Source organism: Boleophthalmus pectinirostris, unplaced genomic scaffold (assembly GCF_026225935.1).
Source record: "Boleophthalmus pectinirostris isolate CB_2022bp ecotype Guang Dong unplaced genomic scaffold, ASM2622593v1 HiC_scaffold_17, whole genome shotgun sequence".
Lineage (NCBI taxonomy): Eukaryota > Metazoa > Chordata > Actinopteri > Gobiiformes > Gobiidae > Boleophthalmus > Boleophthalmus pectinirostris.
This window is the reverse complement of record NW_026571115.1, coordinates 32,347,784-32,370,548: the sequence shown is the minus strand read 5'-3', so window position 1 is coordinate 32,370,548 and position 22,765 is coordinate 32,347,784. Positions and strand designations below refer to the sequence as shown.

Below are 22,765 nucleotides of genomic sequence, written 5' to 3'. Positions count from 1 at the left end.
TTAACACACCTCATTCGAGTTGACACGAGCAGACGCCGTGGTTACCCGTGCCGTCCTGGCTGGTGAAGGAGGAGCGTGAGGAGCGGTCGTTCAGGTCGGGCTGCTCCGGTTTGATGAGGTCACTGGTGGCGTTGTTGGTGGTGGTGTTGGTGGTGTTGGTGGCGTTGGAGGTGTTGGTGGTGTTAGAGGTGTTACTGCTGCTCGACTGTGCGGTCTGGGATGAAGACTCCGGCTCCTCCTTGGGTTGCTTCTTAGCTTCGTCTTGGCTTTCGCTGCTGCTGGGCTCCTCTTTCATCTCCTCATCTAATAAATAAACAAAATGGGCACTGATTTTAAAAGACTGGAAGGTAAATCGTTTTCAAATAAGCACACAGCGATGTTTATGTGCCAAACTTTAACCTCAGTTTGAACCAATTATGCCGACGGCTTCTATGCGTTGGATCAGGGGTGTCAAACTCATTTTGGTCCGGGGGCCGTATCCAGTGTTGGGAAGGTGACTTTTAAAATGTATTCCCCTACAGATTACAGATTCACATACCCCAAAATGTAGTTTGTAACATAATCCATTAAATTACTTAAAGTAACGTAATCTGAATACTTTGGATTACTTGATTTGTTGTAGAGAAGCAAAGACGAGGAAATCGTAACATAAGATGTTTTATCTGCTAAAACACAATAAAAAGCCCAGACTTTCCTTAACCGTATTAAAAATATTATTGATAGAAGAAGAGGAGACACGGTCCACACTGCAGGATTTAGTCCTGTTAAATCCTGGTTTAGTCCTGGTTTAGACCAGGTTTAGATCTGGTTTTAGACTTGGTTTAGACCAGGTTTAGACCTGGTTTGGACCTGATTTAGACCCAGTTTTAGTCCTGGTTTAGACCTGGATTTAGACCTGGATTTAGTCCTGGTTTAGTCCCGGTTTAGTCCCGGTTTAGACCCGGTTTAGACCTGGTTTAGACCTGGTTTAGACCTGGTTTAGACCTGGTTTAGACCTGGTTTAGACCTGGTTTTAGACCTGGTTTAGACCATGGTTAGAACTGGTTTAGACCTGGTTTTAGACCTGGTTTTAGACCTGGTTTAGACCTGGTTTAGAGACCTGGTTTAGACCTGGTTTAGACCTGGTTTAGACCGGTTTAGACCTGGTTTAGACCTGGTTTAGACCTGGTTTTAGACCTGGTTTAGACCTGGTTTAGACCTGGTTTAGACCTGGTTTTAGACCTGGTTTAGACCTGGTTTTAGACCTGGTTTTAGACCTGGTTTAGACCATGGTTAGAACTGGTTTACACCTGGTTTAGTGTCCGGCAATGAGTGGAATTACCAAACAAAACAAAACAAAAAAAACGGAATAGCCCAAAATGTAACAGGAAAATACCTCCATGTAATCCATTTATTTCAACAAAGTAACTGTAATCCAATTACCACTCACTGAAACAGTAACTGTAACTGAATACAGTTACTCATAATTTGTACTCTGATTACGTAACTCCAGTACATCTGTTACTCCCCAACACTGGCCGTATCCAACCTACTTTGATCTAGGGGCGTGCAAATATACTGAAATATTGATATATCGTATTGTTTAATATGATGATACAGTATCGATATCGCGGGCTGCTGTATCGATATATCGCCAAGAGTATTTTTTGGTACAGTTTTGTTGTTTGTTTAGTGGAAAGAAACTTGTTTATGTGACACGTTTGACATATTCACGGTTTTGATGATTAAAATGTTTGTGTTTCATATTCATTTTGCACAAGAAGTGGTTTAACAAAGACTTTTAGACTCACTGCGGTGATACGGCCTTTAGTTTTTATTGAACCGTATCGAATCAATTTGAAATATATCGTATCGAATCAAAAATGCACTCTATCGAGATATGTATCGTATCGTGGCCTATGTAACGAAGTATGTATCGTATCGGCAACTTCTTAATGATAACCAGCCCTACTTTGATCTCAAAGGGGCCGGATCAGAAAACTCATGGCATATATCCCCCAAAAAATAACAATAAGTTCAAATATTTGTGCTGAGAAATGCAAATATATTACAGAAATCTTTTTTAACTGATGAACTCTTTCTTTTACAAAATATTATAATATTATGAACAACCTGAAACTTTAAGAAAAATGCAATTTCAACACAATGTCAATTTTTCTTAGAAAATCCTGCACTCGGCTCCACTTTTCTCATTTTTGACATTTTTCTGACGAGGGTGTCACGGTCAACAGTCAAAACGATCGTCCTTTAAGAGCGTTTGGAAAGAGACAAGTCTTCATTTGTGCTGCTCTGGTGGGCGGGGCCACGTACAGAGACACTGGAGACGCTGCTATGCTCAGCACCGCAGAAAATTACCAATGTTTAAATAGAAAATATAATTAAAATATGTGAAGAATCCCTCAGTCGTCCAGGTAGAATCCATGAGGAGAAAATTCAGTTTGTCGACTGGACAAAAGTTAGTTTGGTTGAAGACGTTTTGCAGCTCATCCAAGCGGCTTCTTCAGTTCTGGTCAGACGCTGATGGACACTTCCTTATATCTGCAGGGAGGAGCTATAACAATGTTCTGCTAATTAGACCCAACACCCTGTACAAGTCAATAGGCCTAACTAACAGAAAATGTAAACAAGTAGGTGTGTTAGTTTCAGTTAGTTCGCTCCTCCCTGCAGATATAAGGAAGTGTCCACCAGCGTCTGACCAGAACTGAAGAAGCAGCTTGGATGAGCTGCAAAACGTCTTCAACCTAACTAACTTTCGTTCAGTCGACAAACTGAATTTTCTCCTCATATAATTAAAATACTTTAGTAGAAACTCAGCTGAGGGCCACATTAAAGGTCTTGGAGGGCCGGATCTGGGTCCCGGGCCGTATGTTTGACACCCATGCGTTAGAGGTTTCGTCTTAAATAAAAAACATGCTGTGGTGTTTGGAGATTAAAGAGAACTCCCAGATGATTAATTAAAGGTTGTATAGAGGATTTTTTTAAGGGAAGAGAAATACAGCGACAGTTCTTTTACAAATGTTGTGCATGCGAGTTTTTAGACCCTTCGTCCGCTTCACTCGCGCAATTGCTGGAAGGAATCTCCAAGAATCACCTCAGTTTGTCTTCGCTCCTTTTCCCCTTCTCTTCTTCTTTCAGCGACCTCAAGAACCGACTTTCTTTTGCGGCGAACTGGTCGTGGATTCTCGTCCGCCATCGCAACAAACTTTGTGAGGAAGTGACAGTTTGAAAAAGCCTCTAAGAACCGCTGCATAAACCACGTGATCCCTGCATCCCGACGAGTCAATTACACTAGAAACGTAGGGAGTTTGATTGATGACCTGACAGCCAATAGGTAAAGAGGCAGCCTCGTTTTCTATTGGCTGATGTTTATCTGGCCTCAACACGTCCACAGTTGATAAATTTTCATTCTTTTTTTTTTTTGGTCATCGTAATTACAAGGCTGCTGCGTCTCTGTAATGGTATTTTAAACTTTCATTGACAACTTGAAACAAAAAAAAATCCTCCATACAACCTTTAAGCATGAACACAAAAAAGACGGTATGGGAAAAGCAGAGAGCGAGAAGCAGCTTTGTCCGAGTGTTGAATATTGTCTCTGAGCCGCAGACAGAAGAGCGAGCGGGGCAGATTAGCAGTTCGCAGAGGGCCTGGCGGAGTGTGTGGTGTGAAGAGGCTGTTATGTAAACTGAGCTAAGAGCACAGAGCCGCTCACCACACTGACTGATGGACAAAACAGCAAAACAGCACCCACAAAGGACAGATACTACATGAAAAACTACGTACTGTTGTTGTGTCGTTGGCAAGCCACATCACAGACCTTTCTACTGCTCTGTGGGACATTTTATTCTAAGCACACACGGTTGACAAACAGACGGAAGACACTACACCACAAAGGTTTTACAGTGGGATAATGACATTCATAGGAGGTAATATTACTTTTGAGGAATCTACAATCACTGACAAAACTTTGACTTTTTCATGACCCAATTAATTTTCCATGACTTTATGGCACCTACATGTGTGGAATTGATCAGACTTTTAGGGCTAAATATGAAATGTTAACCCTTTCCGATCCGTGTATCATTCGTTCATTCGTTTTTTCAATATAAAACCAAAAATAAGAAAACGAAAAAACAACTGTTTTCTTCATTATTTGTCTCCAAAACCAAAATGAAAAAAACAGATAATGATTCGTTTTTTTTTCAGTTTTTGATTTTGTGTTTAAATGAAGAATGAAAAAAACTGAGAACAGCCATTTCCCGTTTACATGACTTCCGTGACTGCGATGCCGGACTTTTGCACTGCATACGGACAGAACCAGGACCGATCCAGACCGGGACTGAGACAGGGACCAGACCGGGACCAGAGCAGGACCAGAGCAGGACCAGACTGGGACCAGACCGGGACCAGAGCGGACTCCGAGCCTCAGCTTCGAGCTCCGGCCCTGTCGTGGGCTCTGAGCCTCCGGTCTGGTCCCGGACTGGTCTCGGTCTCAGTCCCAGTCTGGTCCTGGTGTGGTCCCGGTCTGGTCCTGGTGTGGTCCCGGTCTGGTCCTGGTGTGGTCCCGGTCTGGTCCTGGTGTGGTCCCGGTCTGGTCTCAGTCTCAGTCCCGCTCTGGTCTCAGTCTCAGTCCCGCTCTGGTCTCAGTCTCAGTCCCGCTCTGGTCTCAGTCTCAGTCCCGCTCTGGTCTCAGTCTCAGTCCCGCTCTGGTCTCAGTCTCAGTCCCGCTCTGGTCTCAGTCTCAGTCCCGCTCTGGTCTCAGTCTCAGTCCCGCTCTGGTCTCAGTCTCAGTCCCGCTCTGGTCTCAGTCTCAGTCCCGCTCTGGTCTCAGTCTCAGTCCCGCTCTGGTCTCAGTCTCAGTCCCGCTCTGGTCTCAGTCTCAGTCCCGCTCTGGTCTCAGTCTCAGTCCCGCTCTGGTCTCAGTCTCAGTCTCAGTCCCGCTCTGGTCTCAGTCTTGGTCTGGTCCCGATCTCAGTTCTGATCTCAGTCTCGGACTGGTCTCGCTCTCAGTCCCGGTTTGGTACCAGTCTGGTCCCGGTCTGGTCCCGGACCTGGATCAGTCCTGGTTCAGTCCGTATGCAGTGCAAAAGTTCGGCATCGCAGTCACGGAAGTCACGTAAACGTTTTTTCCAAATCTTTATTTAAACACAAAATCGAAAATTGAAAAAAACTAATCGTCATCCGATTATACTCGTTATACTCATGCGTAAACCAACCCAAAACATGCTACAGGTCTCCAGGAAGAACAGTTGATAGCCAAGGTCAGTTAAATACAATCAATTAACGAATCTGCCCCGGGACGACAGTTGGAATTTAACACTGGCGTTACAACCTGATGTACAAGCATCTCTCCTGTTAAGGTTAATGTAAAAATTGTGCGCTGTCCCTGTCTCAAATAAATAAGTAAGTAAGTCAGTAAGTAAGTAAGTAAGTAAAGAAATAAAGAAAGAAAGAAAGAAAGAAATTCTATGCTTGACTCATCCTTCAACTAGAACCTTTGGGGCAACCTGTCGAGAGCAGGGGACCCATCTCCAGATCTTGACCTAGTCTTGGTCAGAACTACCTTAGCTGGTGGGTTTGACCTGTGGTGCATGTTTTAGGTTGACGGAGGGAAACTGAAGTCCCAGAGGAAACCCGCTCAGACACAGGGAGAAACAAGCAAAAACTCCACACAGAAAGGCTTGGGCTCAAACCCAGAACCTTCTTGTCATGAGGCGAAAGTAACAGCAACTCAGCCGTTTCACAGAGAAGAAACATGATTCAATGAGCCAAGCTGGTGAATGAAAAGCAAACAAAGCTCCAGCTCTAGCGGATGTACATAAAGCAGTAGAACACTAATGCAGAGGGGCAGGGAGGGACGCTGGAGGGAGGATGAACACAGCACACAGACTGGTACCTGTTGCCCCCTGCTGTGCCTCTAAGGGGCGCTCCCGATCTGCCCCTCCTGTGCCTGTGCCCGAGTCCTGAACAGCGGCGCCAGACCGCGGCTCCGGCTCACCGCTGCCGCTCCCCTCTGTGAGAGCGCCAACTGTGGCTGCAGCGGGCGACAGCGACACACAGTAAACAAACACAGGTTACTCCGCGCGTCCGTAGTGAGTGACGGGGATGTGACGTGTCTGTGCAGGTTTGTACCTTGAGAGCTGCAGTCCTCGCTCGTCTCGGTGTCCCTCTGCTCTTCGTTGCTGGTTGCTGGTTCTTCCGTCGTGGGCTTCTCCGTTTCTCTCTTGGCCTCTTCCTCTTTGCGCTTGGCTTCCTTGGCCTCACGCAGCCCCTTCAAACGCTCCTCGACTGTTTCTACAAGCACACGAGAAGGAAGGGAGTGTTCATTACATGTCGTCACATTGGGCTTCATCGGTCAGACTGTATGTTTGCATTCCGGTGATGGGGTGACAGAGAGGTGGTGGATTTTTGTTTACAGTACATACATGTAGGGCACAGGTGTCAAACATACGGCCCGGGGGCAGGATCCGGCCCTCCAAGACCTTTAATCTGGCCCTCAGCTGTTTTTCTACTAAAATATTTTAATTATATTTTCTATTAAAATCTTGGTAATTTTCTGTGGTGTTTATCACAGCAGCATCTCCAGCGTCTCTGTACGTGGCCCCTCCCACCAGAGCAGCACAAATGAAGACTTGTCTCTTTCCAAACGCTCTTAAAGGACGATCGTTTTGACTGTTGACCGTGACACCCTCATCAGAAAAATGTCCAAAATGAGAAAAGTGGAGCCGAATGCTGGATTTTCCAAGAAAAATTGACTTATTCCTATTTATATACAAGTTCATGTTAAAACATTGTGTTGAAATTGCATTTTTCTTAAAGTTTCAGGTTGTTCATAATATTATAATATTTTGTAAAAGAAAGAGTTCATCAATTAAAAAAGATTTCTGTAATAGATTTGTGTTTTTCTGCACAAATATTTGAACTTATTTTTGGGGTTTATATTCCATGAGTTTTCTGATCCGGCCCCTTTGGGATCAAAGTAGTTTGGATACGGCCCCCGAACCAAAATGAGTTTGACACCCCTGGGCTAACGGATGCATTACAATATTCAGATATTGCACTTTGAATGTCACAATATGAGATATTTTAAGAAAATGTAATACTGGCTTTAAAGTTTGGTTATAGGCCTATATTTTGTACAGGCAGATTTATCTTAACCTGTTTCAGCAGAAACGACCAAAACAAGCTCATCTGAACACTTGTGAAGCATTATCTTCGGCTGCACAAACTGTTACTTTACTGCCATCGGTGTAAAATGAAACAAGGCTGGAGCTCAGACCTATAACTGTTAAAAATATATATATTTCACCTCATTATACGTTTTTATGGAAGCCTTGAGGTCAAAACAAAAAAAAACAAAAAGAAAAAAAGGTATGTCATTTGGGTAGTAGTAGGTTTTTTTGTTTTTTTTTTGCACCAACAGCTCCCAAAAAAATAAATAAAAAATGTGTGTGTGTTTTTTTTGTTTTTTTATTAGTAGCATTACTAGGAGTAGAAGTAGTATATAGGTATAACCAATATACTGGGAAAACAATTAGGCTCTGGAGTGTTTTTTTTTTTTTTTTCCATTAGCCACATAAACAGTAAAAAACATTTTTTTCAGGTGTTTGTTTCTTATCTTTCTTTTTTTTTTTTTTTTTTTTAACACTTGCCGTTCAGGGTTTCCGTACCTTTCTAATGTAAAGGACTATAAATTAACTATCTTATTGTCACGGTAATTCAACAATTAGCATGGCAAGAGTGCATTTCCTGGTTTGTGAACAATAAAATGCTATTAATCACCCTGCTTTTTTTACAACACATCTGTACTTGGGCAAAACAAAATTTACTATGGGGGAAAAAAATAAAAAATAAATAACGCAGTTACAGTTTAATGTGGATTGGATGTCTGGAATCCAGTATCAGAGACAAAAAGCTGAAGAACACAAACAGATAAAGAACAAAAGAAGGACTAAAACACCACACATGAGGGAAAGCCAAAAAGGACGACCGTAGAAGTGTTAGATGGTAGACATAAATATAAACGAGTGCAGGAGTTGTACCGTTGAGAGCGGACAGGTAGCTGCGTGCACTGCTGGCCTTCTTGGTGAGGTCCAGGGTGATGTCCATGTGGGCCTGGACCTCCTCCTTGACCTCCTCCAGAGCGGCGTGCAGGTCGCTCTCCCAGTACTCCTGATCCAGCAGCTCCATCAGCTCCTCCAGCTGCGGCCGCGTGCTGTAGTACCACGTCCTCTTGCTCTCCCGCTCGCCCTCCTCCTCGCTGCAATCACACACAGAGAAGGTCAACATTCACAGACAAGAGACCTTCAATAACAGTGGTACAAATGCGTAAAGTCATCCCTATTATTATATTTAATTTAGGTCTGAAATCGCATTTTGAGTCGCAGCATTGATCAAATCGCAAACGCTGCAGTTCTTTAGGTGATAACAAACCTCAAATGGGTTCCAGTCAAATGGTAACGGAGGGAAACAGGGGCAGATTTTTTACATTCAAATGTCTCTTATTCAGAAACTAGAGGGACTATTGAAATAAGTAAAGTATCAGAATGTAGGAAAGAGTTACACTCCAACAGGGTAAAGTTAAACCTGTGATATTCTTTCAAGTTGTTGACAAAAAATTTAAAACTCATGTCGGTAACGGAGGGAATGAAATATGCAGCAGCACTTTTTGGGCAATAAATACAAACAGTGATAACTCTTGGTTCTCACTTACATATCCTTAACAAACTGGTTTGAATGTTTGCTTCATATAGTTTTCTACCATATGGTACAAGATTAGGTTGAAAAACCTCTTACTTTTTGAGTCATGAGATTTTTTTATTAAGAAAGGTCATGGTAACGGAGGGAAAAGTAACGGAGGGAAAATTGTGCAAACAAGTAGAAGGTGCATGATTTTGCATAATTTGTCAACTTTTTTCTTCTGAATACTTTAATATTACTTCAAAATGAAAGGAAACTATTTCTATAAAATATGTCAGTCCTTCCAAGAAATTTTTATCATTTTAAATACATTTTTTTTTTTTAAATCATGTACCTTCATCAACAGTTCAAAGATGGAATAACACAAGATATGATGAAATACATCCATTTATTTACATGATTTGCAGGTCTTTGAAATTTGGGAAATAATTTTTGTTCCATGTTTCATACATGGTCTGTTTAAAACGTATGTAACTTTAGAACCAAAAAAAAAGTAAACAGTTTCATAAACTAGAGTACATATGTATCTGTTCAATACATTTTTATATCAGATGCATTAACTTGAATTTTTGGCCTTGCTGTTTACTTCTGCTTGACCGGGCCCAGATATATCCAGACCGTGTACCATTCTTTCTTTTGAATTTCAATTAAGAATGAAAAGCAATAAAATGGGAAAACAGTTTGACACTAAAACAGAATAATGAAATAACAAACAAACAAAAAAATGACCTCTATTTCCAATATTTATTAAGTTTATTTTAAATAACACCAACCAAAAAAAATAATCAGTCTCTGTGCCTATTTTAATTTAGTTGTTTTTATTCTCGCTGGTTTATTTGCTCCGGAAGTTTTGCTGCTAGAAGGACTAACCTGAAAAATCGTTGCAATTTTGTGTACAAACATGTAGTCTTCCTTTATTGCAACACTTTTACATTCCAGTCATAGAAAGTAATTGTTGAACTCCAGGACGAGAAACAGAAAGCGGCAATAAACTCTCCTTTGTTCAGCTGACACCGTAGAGCTATAATAAAATCATTAATTTTTTTTATTATAGATCCATGGTTGACACTGCAGCAGAACTTCCGTGGCAAATAAACCAAAGTGAATAAAATATCAAAATTAAAATAGTTTTTTTTGGTGTTATAGGAAATCAACTTTAAATTAAATATTGGAAATAGAGGTAAAAGTCTGTTTTTTTGTTTGACACTAAAACGGAAAAATTAAATAAACAGTTTTCCCATTTTACGGTTTTCGTTCATAATTGAAATTCAAAAGAACAAATGGTACACAGACCATATCCTTCTGTTGTTTTGTTTTTCTCTTGTTATTAAGACCTCTACAAATGTGTTTTCAAATGCATGGGAGTTTTAGATAATAATATCAGTTCATATTTCTGTATTCCCAATCTTTTTTTTTTTTAAACAAATATCGCAAATATGATCGAAACTGTATTCTTTTAATCCAATTAGTTTGACTGAATCCAGCGTCTACTAAGGTGCTGCACAGAAATAATTAAAAACAAATCAGAAAAAAAACAACAGTATGGCGTGTTCCCTTGAGTCTTGGTTGTGTAGAAGTGAGCGGTCGTATCTCCTGGGGTATGTCGGTGAGTTCATTCAAGCCTGAGATAAGCTATATTTACCCGTACAGATATTAAGCACAAATCCAACAAGGCCTACAAGTGTGTCTGAGGTTATAGTCGTTGAGTTTACAAATGACCTTTCCACTTCAAATAATAACAACATGTATTTATCTGGGATATAAAACCATTGTGTGAATCATTTAGTAATTACACAGCCACATTCTGAGCCTAATTGCCGTTGTATTTCCATGTGGACTCAAAAAGACAAACTGGAAATGACGTGGACACACAGACTAACGCAACTTTAAGAGAAATGTTGTCGTATTTCTTCAGTTATCTGCTAAATTAACATTATCATTACCAGAAAATGGTCCAATATTAGATCGCCTATTCCTTGTTTTCCTAGTCTTATTCACCAGCCGGTTTCACTTCGTGGAAACCGTCTGACCTCACAGTGTTAGAATTCGTTCTCTTGACTGTAGGCGGGTACTTTTTTTATTTAACCAGTCGCTGCTATTTGGTCGTGACGTATGTAATGCGCCACTAACACTTACGAATTGACTCAATGCAATAGTTTTGGTTCTTTTTCTATTCTTCTAGTTAGTTTAGTTAGTTTGGTTAGGGAAGGAAGGTCGGTGAGTAAGTGAGTAAGTAAGGACGTAAGTATTAAGCAAGGAAGCAAGGACAGAAGGAAGGTAAGTAAGTTCGGTCGGTGAGTAAGGAAGGAAGGAAGGAAATAAGTAAAGAAGTAAGGAAGTTCGGTCGGTGAGTAAGGAAGGAAGGAAGGAAGGAAGGAAGTATGGTTGGTCGGTCGGTAAGTAAGTGAGGAAGTAAGTAAGTAAAGGAGAAAGTAAGAAAGTAAAGAAGTAAGTAAAGAAGTAAGAAAAGGAGTAAGTAAAGGAGTAAATGAGTGAGTAAGTAAGTAAGTAAAGGAGTAAATGAGTGAGTAAGTAAGTAAGTAAAGGAGTAAATGAGTAAGTAAGTAAGTAAAGGAGTAAATGAGTGAGTAAGTAAGTAAAGTAAGTAAAGGAGTAAGTAAGTAAGTAAAGGAGTAAATGAGTAAGTAAGTAAGTAAAGGAGTAAATGAGTAGTAAGTAAGTAAGTAAAGGAGTAAGTGAGGAGTAAGTGAGTAAGTAAGTAAGGAAGGAACGAAGGAAGGTCAGTGAGTAAGTAAGTAAGTGAGTAAATTTTTATTTATATAGCGCTTTTCACAGAGCAATGACGTCTTTCCCCTCGATAGAATTCGCCAAGCATTCTCTTTGTTCCGGCTTTAAATCCTCGATCTCGAGAATCGATGCCAACACAGAATGTATGTCTCTTCGCTGATTGGCAGGTGCCCAGACTCGCACTTCCAGGGTTCTTTGCAAACCGTCTAGTGTATTCCAATTCCTGACCTAGTCACTGGCGAGAAATGAAATTGAAGGGAGGCAGTAGGTAGCTCCAGCCTGGTTATTGTTCTTCAGTTATTTTAGGAAAGTGATGAATTGTTTTATGAATTAACTCAATGAAATAGTTTTGTTTCTTTTTGGGTCGTTCTAGTTTTCAGTTTTGATCACGCCGCATTTAGGAATTAAACTGAAAGCCAGACGTTTCAATTACATTCAGCGGCGGTGTCTACAGCGGCATCAAAGACAGTTTACCCATCCAAAGGTTTCGTGAACAAAATCGAGTCTGCGTGATGGAAACCTAAAAGCTTTACTATGAAACACATTTCCAGGATGTGCCATAAATGCTTCTTTGAAAAAGCCTCCTCTGCCGTTTCCAATACACGACTGGAAAATGCCATTAAGCCGAGGGCAATGAGCGTTCTGACTGGAACATCAGCGCACACGCCTGTTGTTACAAACGGTCAGATATTGGACACAGCTCCGCCACAAACATAAGTGGGTGTAATTTCGTTTACAATAGGACATGTAAAACTCCAGCACACAAAAGAGCTGGTTAACATGACACTGCTAATGATCTTGTTACTGGGGACAGATGAAACAGTAAGTCAACATGATCTGAACAAAACTAAAGTGTCTAGTTTTCTTTTTTCATGATATCAAATCGTCAAAAGTCTCACAATAATATCGTGGGCCATCACAATATATCGAATTACAAGTCTCGAGTTATGGTGCAGCGATATAGCTAAAAAAAACAAACAAAAACTACGTATACCATGATCCTTTGCTCCGTTTCAGCGCCGATTACTAGTACATGAAGAAATAACCACTTGTTTTTAACCACTTTAAAGCTTAATTCTTTAGATGATAACAGAACCGAAGGCTTGTCAAGGCATTTTAAAAAGGAAAAAGCAGCATATTCATAATTTTCTTAGCCTCCACAAAATATCGCAATAAATATCGTACCGTGAGGTGTCTACCGTGAAAGTATCGTACCGAGAAATGCGGATATCGTTACATCTAGGGCTGGGCGATATGGATCAAAAAATATATCTCGATATATTTTGCTATATCTCGATATACGACATATATCTCGATATATGTTCAAGAAAAAATAACCCCCTAAAACTGAAAACTTGCAAAAACAAATCTGCCAAATTCCACAAGGTCCTTTTTTTTAAATTGAAGTGTAAGAGGAACATTTAAGATTACAGAAAACCCTCATTACATAAATAATAATTTAACTGTAAAATAAAAGAAATAATACACATTTCCTTCTTTTCATTCATAAATAAAACAACTCAACACAAGCTCATCTTTGTATTAACTCTGTTATCCAAACCAGAACCATAACCATGAGCTCATTTAGCAGAAGAAGCTCAGGATGCTCCTCATTTCAATAGATCCATGTTATTATCCAGCAGTGAGGAGCTCTGAGGTTTCCCACAATCCACTGCAGATCAAACCCAACGTTTCCAAACACTATTGTACAAGTGACACTGCAGCAGATTATTAATTAAAATATTCTGCATAAATAAACTTTACATTGCTAAACTTTACAATATATAAAGCACAACGACTCTAGAGCCACATCAGCCCGTTTGCGATAATAATGTGTTTAATGCAGTTTTGCGCACGTGTGTTTACGTTTTACAGAAACGAAACTTAAGCGCATGGCTCATTTGCATAAACAGCACTTCTCATGCAGCTCAGCTCGTTTAGCTTCTTTCGGGCTAAAGGACGCGACTCGGTGGAACATGAGGATGTGCTGCTGATGGTTTTGTCTGTAAATGGTGGAAAATGTTCGTGGTGCTTGAAGCTTTTCACTGGCACCAACTTTCGGCGTTCACGGTGATAGTGAGGAGTGAAGGAGACACGAGCGAACAAAATCAGGGAGGCGGGGCGCGGGCGACGAGAGAGAAGGTAAACAAGCGAAGCGGCAAAATCAGAATTGAATATAAGCATTATATCGATATATACGATATGTCAGAATTCATATCGAGTTTAAAAACTATCTCGATATATTTAAAATATCGATATATCGCCCACCTCTAGTTACATCCCTAGTGTATATAGTAGTATATCAGCGAGAAAGACAAATATGGTCTTTAACCTACTTAAGTTCAGCGGTATAGACTTTAATATGCATTTTCACATTTATTTTTAGCATATAGTTCGGGAAAGCAGACAGAATGAGCATCTCTACAAATATTGAATGAGAGTTACAGACACTAGATACTAGGGGTTAGAGCTGGGTATCATTAAGAAGTTGCCGATACGATACATATCTCAACATAGTGCACTTTCTGTTCGATACGATACATTTCAACTCGAGTCGATACAGTTCAATAAAAAATAAAGGCTAAATTGTGGCTGTGACACTAAAAGTCTTCGTTAAACCACTTCTTGTGCAAAGCTTATATGAAACACAAACATTTTAATTATGAAAACAGTGAAAATTTTGCTTTCTTTTAATAAATTCAAAAATAAATTCAGTTTCAAATGTCAAATGTGTTTCCTTCCACTAAACAAACAACAAAAGTGTAGCGCTGTAACAAAATAATTTAGTAAAATATACCAAAAAAATACCCTGACGCAATATATCGATACAGCAGCCAACAATATCGATACTGTATCATCACATTAAACGATTTGATATATCGATATTTTGATATTTCTGCACAGCTCTACTAGGGGTCTGCAAAAATATCAAAATTGATGAAATTTAAGACCTTTGTGAAAAAAAAATAAGACTTTGACACCTAACCCTAACCATAATTTAAGACTTTTTAAGGAATTTGTTTAGGAACATGAAATTTAAGACCTTTTTAAGACTTTTAAGACCCCGCAGCTACTCTGTTTTAGTATCACAGCCACGATTTAGCCTTTATTTTTTTTACTGAACCCTATCAAATCGATTTGAAATACACCGTATTGAATTGAAAAAGCATTGTATTGTATATGTGGCCTATGTGTCGAGGTTTGTATCGTATCGTCAACTTCTTAATGATACCCAGCCCTACTTGATACTACTACTTGCATAAAAAGATAACGTATTGGTCCAATCAGAGTACTGTGTTCTACAAAGGAAAAATGCAAGTCACGCAATGTTTTCCTTTCACTTTAGGAAACTAAGTGTATTCAGAATAATAACGCTAAAGTGTACTGTGAATAGTTTTTTGCGATGACTTTTAAAATTTGCAATAGGAAAACAAAATCAAATATTCTTTTTTTTTTTCCAAACTCTCCTGTCCTGAGCTCACGGTGACCTCCAAAAATCCTCTCTGGGCTCCACGTGAACAAAATAAAGACGATCAAATGAAAGAGTAACTGTAGTTTAGCATTAACATTCTGATTATGCAGTTTTGGTAAATGTATTCACTTAATTCCAAACACTCCTGACAGATGCTCAACTGTGTTTGTCTCTCCAACAGTCTAATCTGACACGCTGACTAAGAAAATGTCTAGTTTCGTTTTGTCATTTGAAGCATCACAATCATTACAAGCAAAAGGAAAGGAGACTCAGATAATAACTTACACAATAATCCTTCTGTTGAGAAACCAGTACTTCCTCTGGTGCCGGTCGTACCCGATGGGCTCCTGTCTGATGTAAGGCTTGTTCTTCTGCACCTCCATGACGCAGTCGCTGACCCCGGGCACCTGGTGGGCCGCGCACACCTCGCACTGCCACTCGTCCTCGGGCACGGCCTCCAGGGGGGGCTTCACGCACTCCAGGTGGTACACGGCCGAGCACGTCTCGCAGCACAGCAGGTCCCCCAGCCTGTGGCACACCCGGCAGTGGTCGTCGTACTGCATCACGCCGTCGGACATCAGCTCATCACGCGCGAGGTTTGTGGTGAGGAACAGGTCCACCAAGAACTGCAATACTCGTACTTTACTCTCGAGGGGACCGTACGGGTACTCGTCTGTCTCTAGGTAAGGAAGAACATGGTGATATTCTTTGTCGCTCTCACAGTACGAGCGCAGCACTTCAGGCCAAGTCATGCCGTCTATGAAGAACAAAGTGGAGTTCACACTGTCTTTGAGGTCGGTAGGGCCGAAGGTAGTATTGGAGGTGTCCTCTTCTCGTAGTATAACCTTCAGTAGAGCTATGTGCGTCTCCGAGATTAAAGTACTTTGCTCTTGGCCCAAAAGAGCAGCACAGAAGTCCTCAAAGCGGAAAGGCGAGAGGCGCAGCACAGAGCTGAAGTTGCGCAGCACTTCGTAGATGGAGACTGTACTGAGAAGCTCCTCGTTAGGCACCAGGAGGTCCTCAGAGGAGTCTGGAAGCACCAGAGGGGGGATCTCTTTCTCCTCCAGGATGGGTGTGCGGGGCCGTGGAGCTCGTCCCCGTCTTTTACCTGAAACATACAAATGGAATGTTAGATTATAAAAGGTTATGGTTGTCATCTGTCTATGTGTAGTGTTAATGTAGTTATGGTACTGTTGCGTTTGGGCTAGGGATGGGCATTCGATGAAATTTTCTTAATCGATTGTCGGAAGAATTAACGATCGATTATCAATTAATCATTAACGTTTTTATATTAAAATGATCATCATTATTATTACTATCTGCACTACTAATCTGCATAAATAAATTCAACTTTACGACATATAAACCGTAACGACTCTAGAGCCACATCAGCCTGTTTTAGATTATAATGTGTTTAATTCAGTTTTGCGCAACTCTCACAGAAACGAAACTTAAAACCACATGGCTAATTTGCATAAACTAAGCGAAGATAAAAAAATAAAAAAAACAGCTCTTGTGCGCTGATGCCGTCAATTTCTCTCAGATTAAAAGACATGATTCAGTGGAATACAGGTTAGTGTGACCATATTTGCGTTTGTCAAAACCAGGACACCGTACGGGGGGAGGGAGGTGGGGACTCGTCATCGACATTGAGCAACTCTCACCTGGTAAAGCTTTTTCCCACTGGACACAGAAACATATGTTCCTGCTTTGTACACTGTGCACATGGACTCACACTTGTCCCGAACGCAACGGAAAGCGTAGAATTTTTTGTACAAGTCATCGTTAAATACACATTTGTGCTTCGGTACGTTGCAGACTGACCGAATGTTTCTGTTTGCTCGCTCCTTCTGAGTGCAGAGAGACACATGTACAGACCCGTTTGGTCACACTACGCACAGCAACCTGCATTCGGTTTGTCGATTAAAATTAACGTAATCGATGAAATTCTTAATGATCAATTATCCATTAATCGATTAATCATGCCCATCCCTAGTTTGGGCACCTTTTGTTTTCCAATGTTTTTTATTGTTTATATTCTTTGGAGCATTTTCCCCTAGTTTTGTTTTTCTAAGTTAGTTATGTTTTTGTAGTATTTTTTTACTCATTTCCAGCAGTCACAATAAAGCGATTTAAAATGGTCTTGTGTTCTAGACCAGTGTTTCCCAAATGTTTTTTCTGGGGACCAATATTTTAAAAGCCACAAACCTTTGCGGCCCAAGTCAAAAGACATTATTCATAAATCATAAAATAAACGTGGATACTGAGGATAATGTATTGTTGACGGAGTGATCGTGTCTCTCTGAACAATTATCATTACTTAAGTTTTAAACAATGAAAAACAGTAATTGAACCAGTAATAAAAGGTCCATAAGTCGCCTGTTTGGACATTAAATGTGGCCCATTTCTTTTTCTTTTCCAATTGAATCAGCGATATTGGAACAAAAAGTCAATAAAATAATTCAAAAAGATTAGAAATTATTCAAAACATGTCTTAACATTTCAACCTGCATGCAGATCATGACAAGGTGACCTAAAAAAAAATCTCTTGCGACCCCGTCTTTGGGAAACAATGCTCTAGATCAGACATGTCCAAACTATGGCCCGTGGACCAAATGCGGGCATCAGACAATTTTTCTTGGTCTTCAGGCTTCCAGGTGATAAAAAGGTTTTGAAAATCTACCTTGATTAAGCTAATATTTAAAAATTTGTGTTGGGGTTTTACAGAAATCAGCATGAATAGACTGAGACCGATGGCTCGTTCTAACGTGTTAAACATGCACATATTTCCATTATTCACTGTATTGGGCACCGATCTACGGCCCTCGATCGGCCTTCTGCTTCGTCTGTGTTTAGATCTGTGGCCCTTGATGAAAAAAGTTTGGACACCCCTGCTCTAGATTATTGAATTGTAGGTTCTAATGTGTCATTTATTTAGTACCAATTTAAGATGATTAATTTGCATAATATTGTTTGTGAAACTTCAGATCAGATAATTTTGCTCATTATAATACTTTGCATTTAAATTTACACATTTGTATAGAAAAGCTTGTGTCAGTCACTTCGTAATGTGTGTAAATAAACTCATGCACATGTCTCTGAGCTGCACTTGTTGCTGTAGGACGGGGGTGTCCAAACTTTTTTCATCAAGGGCCACGTATCTAAAGACAGACGAAGCAGAGGGCCGTAGATCGGTGCGCAATACAGTGAATAATTAAAATATGTGCAGGTTTAACACGTTAGAATGAATAAAGATTGATGGCTCATTCTAAGATCCTTAAAAAAACACACTAAATATTAAATATGAGCTTTCTCAAGGTAGATTTTCAATAAACTTGCAGTAAAAAGTAAAATTTTAATTGATGCAAGGTCATTTGGGCCAATTCACCTAGAAGTCTGAGGGCCGCATTTGGTCCACGGGCCATAGTTTGGACATGCTTGCTGTTGGAGATGCACGAGCTCACTTGCCGGTTAGCCCCATAATTAACTTAATTTCCTTCCCTGATAATTAACAGTGTTTTATAACTAATAGTTAATTCATCTTTCAGTTTCGGGGCACGCGTGTCAGTGCAAATACGACAAATATAAACACCCGAGGTCTAGATCAGGCATGTCCAAACTCTGGCCCGTGGACCAAATGCCGCCCTCAGACAATTTTTTCTTAGCCCAAATTACCTCGCATCAATTAAAAATTAACTTTTAACGGCACATTTTTAAAAATTCTACCTTGATAAAAATAAAAATTAAATATTAGTGTGTAGCTTTAAGGACCTTAGCGTGAATAAAGACTGATGGCTCATTCTAACGTGTTAAAACATGCACATATTTCAATTATTCACCGTAATGAGCACGTCACACATTTGTATACAAAAGCTTGTGTCGGTCATTTCATAATGACTAAATAACTAAACTCGTGCACATGTCTCTGTTCAGTTGCTGGTCAGCCCCTTAATGAACTCTATTTCCTTCCCTGATTATTCACTGTATTGAGCACTGATCTACGGCCCTCGATCGGCCCTCTGCTTCGTCTGTGTTTAGATCTGTGGCCCTTGATGAAAAAAGTTTGGACACCACTGACCTAGATTATTGAAATGCAGGTTCTAATGTGCTCTGACGTTTATTTAATACCAATTTAAGATGAATAACTTGCATAATATTGTTTGTATTCAGCTCATTATAATACTTTGGTATACAAATGTGTGAATATAAATGCAAAGCTTGGGTCTGTCACGTTATAATGTGTGTAAATAAACTCGTGCACATGTCTCTGAGCTGCACTTGTTGCTGTTGGAGATGCACGAGCTCACTTTGCCGGTTAGCCCCTTAATGAACTCTATTTCCTTCCCTGATAATTAACAGTTTTTTTATCACTAATACTTAATTCGTGTTTCAGTTTCGGGGCACGCGTGTCAGTGCAAAAACGACAAATATAAACACCCGAGGTCTAGATCAGGCATGTCCAAACTATGGCCCGTGGACCTCAGACAATTTTTTCTTGGCCCAAATTACCTCGCATCAATTAAAAATTTACTTTTAACGGCACGTTTTTTAAAAATCTACCTTGATAAAGCTAAATACTAAATATTATTGTGCAGTTTTAAGGATCTGAGCGTGAATAAAGACTGATGGCTCATTCTAACGTGTTAAACATGCACATATTTCAATTATTCACCGTAATGAGCACGTCACACATTTGTATACAAAAGCTTGTGTCAGTCACTTGATAATGTGTGTAACTAAACTCGTGCACATGTCTCTGAGCTGCACTTGTTGCTGTAGGAGATGCACGAGCTCACTTGCCGGTTAGCCCCTTAATGAACTCTATTTCCTTCCTTGATTATTCACTGTACTGACCACCGATCTACGGCCCTCGATCGGCCCTCTGCTTTGTCTGTGTTTAGATCTGTGGCCCTTGATGAAAAAAGTTTGGACACCACTGCTCTAGATTATTGAAATGCAGGTTCTAATGTGCTCTGATGTTTACTTAATACCAATTTAAGATGATTAATTTGCATAATATTGTTTGTATTCAGCTCATTATAATACTTTGCATTTATATTCACACATTTGTATACCAAAGCTTGGGTCTGTCACGTTATAATGTGTGTAAATAAACGCCCCTGCTCTAGATTATTGAAATGCAGGTTCTAATGTGCACTGATGTTTATTTAATACCAATTTAAGATTATTTATTCACATAATATTGTTTGTATTGCTTGTATTCAGCTCATTATAATACTTTGCATTTATAGTCACACAACAGCTTCGTAATGTGTGTAAATAAAGTCGTGCACATGTCTCCGAGCTGCACTTGTTGCTGTTGGAAGATGCACGAGCTCAGTTTGCCGGTTAGCCCCTTAATTAACTCCATTTCCTTCCCTGCTAATTAACAGGTTTTTTTTAATCACTAATACTTAATTCTTGTTTCAGTTTTAGGGCACGCGTGTCAGTGCAAAAACGACAAACATAAACCCCCGATTTAGCCCAAAACTGACGCGGGCGCACGGTTTGTTTTGACAGGAGACAACGTGAGCTAATGTGGCGCGCTAACGTTAGCATGCTAGGCGGCTAAGAAGCTGTCAAATGTGAGTGTAAACAAAAGCCCGGGCGTTTATAAATCCACGCCCGCGTGCTCCGGAGTGTCCGTGTGCAGGGAGCGGACACGATGCAAGCTCACACCGGGGGCACAGTGACACCTGCCCCCCCGCGCACGGAGCCCCCAGACACCGCGGCCTGGTCCGTGTTCCATTCTCCATTTTGAACAATACCGCGCTCCGCTTCCTGCTCTCTCCCCGGGATAAGAAGCTCTGAACCGGGGTGTTGGAGCTCCGTGGACGCGGGTGGGTGTCTGCGCGGTCGTACCCGGGGTGCTGGCGTGCGTGCTCTGGCTCCTGAAGCTGCTCTCGGTGCAGTAGCTCGCGTCATCCTCCTCCTCCTCCTCCAGCTCGTCCAGCGGCTCCTCATCCTCCAGGCAGTCCGAGTCCGCTTTGAGGCCCTCTTCCTCCTCGGACTGCGGCTCTTCCTCCGCGAACTCCTCTTCCTCGTCGGACCGCAGGCTCACGGCGTCCTCCTCCTCCTCCTCGTCGCTCTCGTGGTCGTCGTACACCACGGTCTTGGAGCATTTGCCCCTCCTGCCTCCGCGGGCGCCTCTGCCTCCTCTGCCCGCTCCTCCGCCGCCGCCGCCGCCGCTGCTACCACCTCTGCTGCCGCGCGCCTTCCCCCGGCCGGACGCGCTGCCGGAGCCCCGTTTCCTCTTCGCTTTCACCGGCTTGGGGCTCTCCCTCGTCGGGCTCTCCAGGTCCTCGTCCCCGCTGTCCCTCGCCCTGGGTTTGATGTTCCTCCGGGGTCGCAGGCCGCGGGTGGGCGCCGGGGCTGGCTCCTCGCTGGGTGCGGGTTTGGACGGCCTGCCCCTGCCTCTGCCTCTCATCATGGGCCGGAGTCTTTTCTCTTGGCGAGCCCCGGTCCGTGCGCGTCCTTGGCCAACGCGGACGCCTGCGAAAGCGCGACCTCCGCAAAGCTTAGCCGGCGGGGGCCCGAACGGTGCAGTCGCCCAGTGAAGCCCCCGTGCCTTTTCGGGTGTGAAAGCTCAAAATGTTAGCCCGGCGTCCCATTTGGATTCGCCTCGAGCCGCCATTTTTCTTCTCCTCCGCCGCTGCCTCTGAACAACAGGGCCCTGCGCGGTCACGTGGTGTCGCTCACAGAAAGCACATTTCCATTCTTTCTCTGCACAATAATATAACATTTTTTAAAATAATATTGTCTACATAACACTCATGAAGGCATATTTCATCATCGATTTAAATTATGCATAAATAATCCACTTAAATCGAATCATTATGTCACCTAAGATTTCACACGCACATGCTCAAATTTTACTCCTTTATTTGAGACATAAACATGATTTAATTAATAATAATATTCTATGCTCAAAACGCGTCATAAATATAGCAAAAGAAAAGCGTTATACACAAAAAGGCGCGTTGATAAACAGTGTGAGAGCGCCCTCTACCCCCGTGCGCAGGCGTTGTTTTAACACAATGGTGCAATTGTAATTAATTTAAATAATGTACTTGGATTATAGACAAGTAAATTACTCAAAAGCTCTTATGAGTGGGTGGATAGTAGATGGATAATTTGATTGTTTATATAAACGTTTCTCTTTGTCATGCAGAGTTTTGACCAGTAGGTGGCAGCGATCACCCACTGATGATCACAGAGAAGCTCCTGAACTGATTATGTTTGATTTTACCAGAGACTGTACAGAGTTTATTAGATTCTCCTCAGGGCCGTGAATGTAAACAGCAGCTATAGAACAGGATATAGTTTGAGTACAAATATCTACAGCAGGACAAACATCAGAAAACATCAAAAAACATATTTGGTGTGTTTCTGTCAGAGCCTCTGTGGGGAGACATTATAAACAAACAAAAATAAGCAGTTAGTGTGTTTGTCTTACCTCTCTCAAGCAGAAGTAAACAGCAAGGCCAAAAATTCAAGTTAATGCATCTGATATAAAAATGTATTGAACAGATACATATGTACTCTAGTTTATGAAACTGTTTACCTTTTTTCTGTACCATTTTTGGTTCTAAAGTTCCATACGTTTTAAACAGACCATGTATGAAACATGGAACAAAAATTATTTCCCAAATTTCAAAGACCTGAAAATCATGTAAATAAATGGATGTATTTCATCATATCTTGTGTTATTCCATCTTTGAACTGTTGATGACGGTACATGATTAAAAAAAAAAAAAAAGTATTTAAAATGATAAAAATTTGCTTGGAAGGACTGACATATTTTATAGAAATAGTTTCCTTTCATTTTGAAGTAATATTAAAGTATTC

At 41.0% G+C, this 22,765-nt stretch overlaps 1 protein-coding gene across 1 annotated transcript in view; it reads right to left on the bottom strand.

Annotated features, from left to right (window-relative positions):
* The window catches only part of LOC110155069 (nucleosome-remodeling factor subunit BPTF-like), an 81,916-nt gene extending 60,352 nt beyond the window's left edge, over positions 1-21,564 (bottom strand). Inside the window, 6 exon segments of the mRNA XM_055153102.1 lie at positions 46-303; positions 5,894-6,031; positions 6,130-6,291; positions 8,040-8,257; positions 15,203-16,025; positions 20,780-21,564. Of these exon segments, the coding sequence (XP_055009077.1) occupies positions 46-303; positions 5,894-6,031; positions 6,130-6,291; positions 8,040-8,257; positions 15,203-16,025; positions 20,780-21,347 (2,167 nt within the window). The 5' untranslated portion in view covers positions 21,348-21,564.
* Positions 21,565-22,765: the final 1,201 nt, after the last annotated feature.